This window comes from Ornithodoros turicata, unplaced genomic scaffold, assembly GCF_037126465.1.
Source record: "Ornithodoros turicata isolate Travis unplaced genomic scaffold, ASM3712646v1 Chromosome17, whole genome shotgun sequence".
NCBI classification, from domain to species: Eukaryota; Metazoa; Arthropoda; class Arachnida; order Ixodida; family Argasidae; genus Ornithodoros; species Ornithodoros turicata.
The window spans coordinates 987012-995182 of NW_026999326.1; the positions used below are offsets into that span (position 1 = coordinate 987012).

Genomic DNA, 8171 nt, shown 5'->3' on the forward strand with positions numbered 1-8171 from the left:
GATTTCACTAAGTTCGATAACACGTTAGAGATAGGGATATGATAAAACACATCTGTACGGAATCTCCCAGCGACACTTCTGTGGGTGCACATAGCGCATGTTGCGGGCGCACAGCTGTGTGACTGAGTGTTCAGAGTTCAGTCTGACCATAGATCATCAACCACGTCGCGTCCGAAACAACGGAGCACATCGTCACAAACGTTACTTGATATATTGTGTCCCGTAAGAAGTGCCCCCACGTGACGACTGTAGCGTTTCATGACGAGAATAAACAGCTCCTTGACGTCACTCACAATTCCATGGACAACTGTGCATGGCAACAAATACAGTTCCCTAATCTTGACGTACATGTTGAATAGACGGAGATTTACACCGCGCATGAACTCCACAATAGAAGATGCTGTGTCGTCGTCAATGTCTTCGTCCTCCAGTTGCGAGAATTCCTCTCCGCCTTCCCATGTGCCCGCGCTCTCTTGAGACCACATTTGGGACTCTGATGCTTCTGATGCTGCCTGCACAGTCAGGACAATAACACGTGGTAAGCTCACGCATGAAAAGTACATCAGAAGGTGACGGGCAAGACATTTCGACCATAAAAGTGCATTTCTACATGTATAGTACTCTAATACTGCTACACAGACTGGAACAAAAGTTAGAAGTAGACTCGGTCCGTTAGGTTAAATAATTTTTCCAGTAACCAGAAAGTGAAAAACGAAAGTGGGCAGACAAATTCAGTAGTTTCTTGCTCTAGCATACATTTTCTGCATCGCCGCTGTGATTTTTATGACATCCCTGTTCCACTGGTTTGCTGGATTGATTACTGAAGTGCAGTGATAGACGTTTCTGCTACGCAAGAGTGCCAGTGGCAACGTGTGTAGCTGGATATGGCAAAGCTCCGTACCTCACCCTGTGGGGCGAAGTGGAGGAAGAAGTTGGGGCATTGGGGGATGACGAAGAGGTGAAGGACTGGAGGTAAAAAGGAGGAGGACGAAGGGTTTTTACTCAGCCAGTGTGGACGTGGGTGCGGACAAGATAGAGACTGTAACATGTAAGTTATTAAAATAGCGGTTGTTTAGTATATCTTGTGTTTATAGTTGTGCCCTGCTTTCCACGGGAGTCGAAGGGACGGGCTTTGCCTCCGAGAGTGGGAAAAGGCTCCCACAACCCTTATCATCTATTGCTATTGTTGCTAGATGGGGCGTCGGGCTTGGTGCGCAGAGTAGTGATAGCAGGTGATAGTAGAACTCAACAAGGGGAGTCACAGTTGGCATTTACCCCCATTCATACTCGCTCGATTTGTTCTCTTATCGTCGAACTTCCTTCGCCCGGTCACTACTCTTTATACAAAGTGCCCTGAACGTGTGCTAAACTCGAGTAGGGCTACTCTAAGGCTCAGGGAAAATTTTCATGCATACCGATTCATCTCGACCACTATCGCTGTTCCCCATGTATCCAGTAACCAAGAAATCCCTGTGGCATCGGTACAGGTGCCTTCTGTACGGTTCGTACGACGGGAACTGGCGATTGCAGGGGCCCGAGTCGCTATCTAAATCGCAAAGGATTTTGAAATGAGGTTCCCCTGCGTGGACTGTGCCAATATGGCTTGCAACTTGTATGAAGACTTGCGAAAAATACGAGCAACGGCTGCACTGATACACTGGCATATCTGTTTAACAGGACAGGCGCTCCCACCTCCCGCATGGCAAGAAGACTTGGATGACAACACAGGTGTGCATTTCCGCCTAGCTAATCACGGAAAAGGGAGAGAGAGATAGAGATGGTTGGGAGGATCTGATAAAATTCGCTTGTTCAAGACTGCGCTGAATGTGCTGCACTGTCGCCATCGGTTCCAACCCAAAGCAATCGTATTCTTTACCTCCTTAGTGGGTTGTGTGGTCTCAGGAGTTACGCAGTGCCTCTCTTGCGGCATTCTACTGTGTTTTGCTTCCGCTATGTCTGAAATAACATGCCTAGTTGTGCACGGCAAACGGAAGAAGGTTATTGCTATCGGCGGTGAACACAAGTTGTGCGACCTGGAAGCAGCTATTCAGCGCACTTCGCTGAAGAATCTGGCGTCAAAGACGCAGGTGGGTTGACGCATTTCCATTTACTCGCATACAGCGTGTCGGCTGTAATCTAGCTCAAAGGAACTGTCGAGTTCTTAGTACGAGTTCAAAGGAGGTCGTGGTCTATAACCCGGGTTGAGTGACTCATTTTAGCATACCGTAGTTGTTTAGTGTATTTTACTGGGCATGTGGGTCACCAAAGAGGGTGCCCCGAAGCGCCAAGGATTGCTTGATTGTTGAAGATGACCAGAACGGCGAGGCTTGAATTGCTCAAAAGGGGTGATGTAATCACAAAGTTACCTCAGGTAGTATGGTTGAAAAATGAGGGCAGGAGGTGCGTGTGAGGCAATGAAAGTGGCACTGGAGTTCCTCGGTAACGTTACAATTTTCCACAACCTTTTGCAATGCGGCCCGCTTGCACGGAACTTCGGCTAGGATCCTAATCTTGAGGCATTTCCTTTGGCGCAGCTCTGGCAGTGCATTTCGCTGATAAAGTGTACGTCAGTAGCACGTGACACAAGCACTAGCAAGGCTGCGCTAAAGGACATTCCTCAAGGTTAGGATCTTAGTAGAAGTTTCGTGCAAGCGGGCCGTGGTTAGACTATGTTGGGAGCTTTCGAAGGCAATCTTGCATGGCTTTATCTGCTTCCCCCTGCGTCACAAACAAAAACAAAACAAACAAACAAAAACGTCACAAACAAAATTTTGTGGAAATCGCACAAGATACTGCTATTAGATGTACTATACAGGGTGTCCCAGAAAACGTGTCATTGAATTATAATAAAAAAACTACACCACCTAGAGTCATGCGGTCGATGGCATTTGTTCTTACTGGGTTTTTGCCACCTCCTCGTGTGAATGTCGTGTAACGTAAATTTAATTATGTAAATTTTTGCGGGCTTAAGACCCCACCAATTACCCCACCACACTTTTTTACCCCACCAATGTGAAGAGCGTGTCTAATTTAGTCAAATTAATGATAATTGACAGGGATATTCAGAAGCTATCCATCGGAAAAAATAGCCGAACATCATACTCTACGGAGGTCGCACAGAATAGCGCACGATGAATTTTTCAGTCCGACGAAAGGAGGTTGGAAACCCAGCCCTCCCCGACATCGCAGAAAGAGATAAAACAGGCGCGGCTTATCACGTCCGACTTTCGCTGGGATAATGCTTTCCCTCTCCCAATTTTAGGAACTGTTACTTTTTCTACTCACACTCTGTGGGCTGGCTTTGGAACCTCCTTTCGTCGCACTGGGAGCGATTGCGCTCAAAAAGTCATCGCGCGCTATGGTCCGGTGCTCCGAAAAGCATGATATTCGGCTATTTTTTCCGATGGGATACCTCGTGAGTATCACTGTGAATTATCATGCATTTGAGTGAATTCGGCATGGTCTTCATATTGGTGGGGTAAAAAAGTGACCTTTACTTGGCAAATTTCCGAGTTCAGTTCGCAAATATTTACATAATAAAACTTGGAGTACATGACATTCACATTAGGAGGTGGCAAAAACCTAATAAGAACAAATGCTGTTGACCGCATGATTCTAGGTGGCGTAGTTTTTTATTATAATTCAATGGCACGTGTTCTGGGACACCCTGTATATACACCGCTCCTTAAGCGGTGGAGCACTGATTTGTTTGAGCGCTGAGTCGAGGCTCGTCTAGGAATTTGGCCGTAGGACTGGCATCGACTTTTGAGATAACGTACGCACGAAAGGAAAGCTGTAACAATGCCGTGATACACTTCTTAGCAACTAACATGTTTCCCTATATTTATGTTTTTATTTTTGCGAACTAGTTCCAGGTCTTCAATAAACGCTTCAAGGAATACGTGGACGTCGATGACGATACAACGTTGCAAGGCGATGACCTAATTCATATTCTGTCAAGTGAAAAGGACGACGCACCACCTGGCCATAGCCAAGCCGGACCATCAGTACCGGAGAACCAACCACTAAATGTAGTGAGGTATGCAGTGAGGTATGAGCGGACATCCTGCGCTTTAAAATGCTCTTCTGCTTTTTCTTGGGCCATATTCCTACTACTGCCCTTTCCGGGCGCAATACATTTGTCGTTTGGGGTGCAATACTGTGGCGTCATTCATGGCTATCTCCCATCGTAAAGTTTCATTTCCTAGCATATAATATATGCTGCTGTTGTACTCTCGCAGATTGGAACAGCCTAGACCGGTGGCACAACTCCCCTACATTATTTCAGAGCCTCCACGTGACATCGACCAGGAGGTGAAGATCTTAACGGGCAACAAAGTACCGGACCCTCTTCGGACGAAAATCGTGCGCTGGCTATACTCTGATATTCTGCGCTACACATTGTTAGTAGCATGCTAATGTTGGCACAAGGCCAAAGGGAGCATAGGAGATGGCCTGGCTGACATATTAATGCGTTATAGGTACCCAGCTAAGCTGAACCTTTACTACGAATCTGCGCGGCAGTTAGTTCTGAAATATCCAGCACTGAAGGACAGCACCGGCAGCGGTTTCGTAAGAGCTTTGACCTTTATGTCTTTTCTTTTGGTGTGGACTCGTTACATCTAAATATCAGCCAGTGTGAGATGAAGGCCAACCATAGTACTACATTGATAGCACGTTGCCCTAAAACAGGGATCTTGGCAACGCTCCATAAACTTCCGGACAAGAAATGAGCGGAAAAAGATGACAGAGGTTCCTGAGGTAGCGGCTGCTAAGGAGCGTCGGCAGAAATCCTCCAGGAAGATGCCCAGTTCAGACCAGCCCACTGAGGTGTACACAAAGACAGGCCGTCCGTCGTTTGTATGTTGAAAACACGTTGTTCGTTCGTGTTCGTCCTCATGTCATTCTGCTCTGCGTGTTTGTCATAATGATCGTCTCCTTATTTAGATGCCAAGCTGTGCGGGCGAGGATGACATTTCAATCGAGGGACACAAACAGTTGATGATTCGAGAGATGAGGAAGAACGCACAGGTTTCAAGTGCTTTGATTCACGATTCGATGGAGCGAACTGCGTCAGCCCGCAGAACATGGATCATCGAATGTCCGCGTTCTGCTCAAGATATCCTTGCGCAGTGGCCGGCTTTAAATCTGAGAGAGGAGGTGAGCCCTTTTCACTGCACCACTACAGACAAAATTGCTGTGTTATGACTGGGCCATAAACGGAACGGGAAACACGCTTAAACATAACACACATAGCCTAGTCCATCCAGTAAATCTTGGCGTCGGGAAGTTATGCCCTAGATGGAGCACTTTATCAAATGCATAATCGTCCAAACGTTTTCGTTTGAATGTTTCGTTCCACGATGTTTTCGCGTGAAACATTTCCCAAACTAAATGTTTACTTAAATGACGTTTCAGACATTTAAACGCTAACGTTTTAAACGATAATCAAAAAAGAAAAAAAACTTGTCAGACCCCGAGCCCTCGTCCTGGATGATGTGAGTCGCCCGCTACATTTCATTGATTCCTACTATATACATGAGTACAGTACACCTTTCTTAGATTGTACAGCGTGCCTCACTGTTTGCGTTCCGTAAACGTGGTAAACGCACACTGTTATTGCCGGCCTGGACTTGTGTTAACCTGTGGTTGACTTCGGTTTGTTGACTTGTCACAGAAGCCCTCTTATATGAGATATTACAAGTGACTATGGTATCAAAATACGTCACACTTAAAATAAATAGGCGCATAAGTAACATAGGACATACCGGAAGAATGCCTTTGTAAGTAGGCAGTTCTACAATAACATATTCAATTCGGCTTCAAGATACTGCACGTTTGTTCCTTCGCAGATATGCAGCGAGTTCAAGCGAATAACTGGCGTCGACCTTGAATGCTCGATGCAGGTCTTCATCAGCAATCACCGTGCTGCAGTTCTGAGCTGTGCGGCGCAGAGACACTCGGCTACACACGTCGTGGAAAGGCACGAGTAGAAAATGAAGGAAGCGAAAAGTGAAGAAGAAAAAGATGGTCGGGGCGCTTTCTTAAACTTCCTGAACAGCAATACGAAACTTGTGTGCTTTTATTCTGTCTTATAGGCTGCTTTTCTTCCTGTCGTCTACGTCGGATTGCAATTACACTGGCTAGTCGCTTTGTCTCAACATAAGGGCGGCTTAACACTAATCCCTTTGTGTTGATATTTTGTCGCCAACAGGCTTCATGGCGGTGACGACCCTCTGTGCACTTCCGCATCTTGTAAAGGAGTCGTCGAAGTACTTTTTCGGAAATGTGAGTATTGTACACATTTTGTACTAAGTTTCAATCACCTCCAGCACAATTCACTGTTCTTGGAGGATTACTAAGCGAGTTTTGTACATGAGGAAGACGAAGACGCACAAAATGTGCGCGAACACGGACAAGTATTGTTCATTAAAGTTACTTTCACCTTGGTATCGAGGCGAGTACGTTGCTCTCCTGCTTTCTATTTCGTAACAGTGCGCATGTTGCTTTTTTGACTCCTAAGCGATACCAGGAGCGACATTCATGCATTAATCCGGGCGTGGTTCCGTATCGGGACCACTCGTTTTTAAAAATTAGTGAAACGGTTAGGAAAGTAAATATTGCATAGAAGTGGAAGATCATATACTGAATCTAAAAATGTAAGAATTATAAAATGCTGTGGACTAGAAGTTCTTTATATGCATTTCAACAACCCCGACTGATTCACTTTTAGCGCAGGAGAAAGACGGGAATGCTAAGCCTAACGGATTCGAAACTTTCCGTCTTGCGAAAGGTAGGGTCGTTGAAATGGGATAAATCACCTCACTTTAGTGAGGTTAAGTTAAGTTAGGTTCTACAGATTTGGGGGGGGGGGTCTGGGGGGCGCCCCCCCCCCCGGCACGCACTAGGCGGTGCGGGCGTCGAGACTGTGCCTCGGGTTAGGTCAGTAAGGTCCTCAGCCAATGTGGTGGATCGCCATCAAGAAACCGGCGATAAAATTCAATTTTTATACGTTTTACGCAATATACGAGGGTCATTCCTGGTCAATATCGTTACTAATTACTTCCACTTTCACGTAAAAGCGTTTTATTTTTGTTTTTATTCGTTTTTCTTTAAAAAAAGCCAGTGGTCCCGATACGGAACTACATCCATTATTCCTTTGCATTAATCCTTCATTATACTTCATTATACAGTGGTCGCTAGCAGCATGTAGACGCTTCGCCAGGGATTGCATACAAGAAATTACAGCTGTTCGAAAGCCACTGTTCGCAATCATCATTTACTATTGTTGTTGGTACAATCTATTTTGCTGCTTCATTTGCTGACTATTACACATTTGCATTTTCAGGACAACCAGGCATTCCCCTACCCGGTGATGAAGGTGTCCGGAGATATATACAACGCATCAATGGAGGTGACCGTAACAATTGAAGGACTCATGATCAGGACTGCGGACTTTGTATCAGGGATTGCCACGGTCATTATGATTTACTGGGTGTATGACATTGTGTATGACCCTAAGCTGAGGCGAACGTTCTCTGTTCTTGATCGTTTTCTCGGACTCCCAAGATCGGAGTCAAAAAGCCTGTTGGAAACCAAATGTGTGGAGTCAATCAGGAGCTACATCTTGGAATGAAGGCAATAAAGACGCTTGTTTCTTTCTGTTCAGCATATATTTGCATCTTTGTCATGATGGGGCTATTATGCCGCTTACCTACGGGGCTTTCTAATGCGTGACACCACGGTCTGAGCATTTGCGGGATACAGCTTTCCCGGTGAAGTTGAAAGGCTACGGACAGGATGAAGATATCTGCATCTGGAGCGCGTTTTACACACTATTCACGTGGAAACAATCCTATAAAGCTCGTCCATATCACTCCCAGCAAGACTGCAGGAGTGCTTTCTTCAAGACTTTGTAGGTAGCCTAGTTCTGAGAGAGCGAAATTGACTCTTGTAAGCAGTAACTATGTCACCCACGTGAGCACAACCACGAAAGGCGGTGGCAGCGTTGAAGGACTACTTCGTAGAAGAGTAGATGTATAACTCCGCTTGCCGCGTGAAGGCAATAACACTTATGCGGGTTAAGTACACGCACTTCTGAAGCGCTGAGAAACGCAACTCACTTACAGAGTAAAAATGTTGCACAGCTGAGGCGTGATCATGCTATGCTA

The 8171-nt window shown here is 45.8% G+C and overlaps 1 protein-coding gene across 3 annotated transcripts; it reads left to right on the forward strand.

The window, feature by feature from the left end:
* The first annotated feature begins 996 nt into the window (after positions 1-996).
* Positions 997-7665, forward strand: LOC135372803 (uncharacterized). Of its 3 annotated transcripts, none has more exons than XM_064606271.1 (10): positions 997-1048; positions 1678-2087; positions 3870-4039; positions 4242-4403; positions 4482-4572; positions 4693-4860; positions 4948-5160; positions 5853-6030; positions 6215-6288; positions 7349-7665. In XM_064606271.1, the coding sequence occupies exons 2-8, from the start codon at positions 1953-1955 to the stop codon at positions 5991-5993; spliced, it is 1080 nt and encodes a 359-aa protein (XP_064462341.1). In that variant the 5' UTR covers positions 997-1048; positions 1678-1952; the 3' UTR covers positions 5994-6030; positions 6215-6288; positions 7349-7665. The 3 variants fall into 3 exon arrangements, with proteins under 3 accessions (XP_064462341.1, XP_064462339.1, XP_064462340.1); XM_064606270.1 differs by having other exon boundaries at positions 1011-1048; positions 1678-1728; positions 1885-2087; positions 5853-6288; XM_064606269.1 differs by having other exon boundaries at positions 5853-6288.
* The last annotated feature ends 506 nt before the right edge of the window (positions 7666-8171 follow it).

Excerpts from the sequence above, each read along its gene's own strand:
- LOC135372803 (XM_064606269.1), top strand. The coding sequence starts at position 1,953 with ATGTCTGAAATAACATGCCTAGTTGTGCACGGCAAACGGAAGAAGGTT. Across the intron at positions 4,040-4,241 it reads CAACCACTAAATGTAGTGAG|ATTGGAACAGCCTAGACCGG; the intron begins GTATGCAGTGAG and ends GTACTCTCGCAG. Across the intron at positions 5,161-5,852 it reads CTTTAAATCTGAGAGAGGAG|ATATGCAGCGAGTTCAAGCG; the intron begins GTGAGCCCTTTT and ends GTTCCTTCGCAG.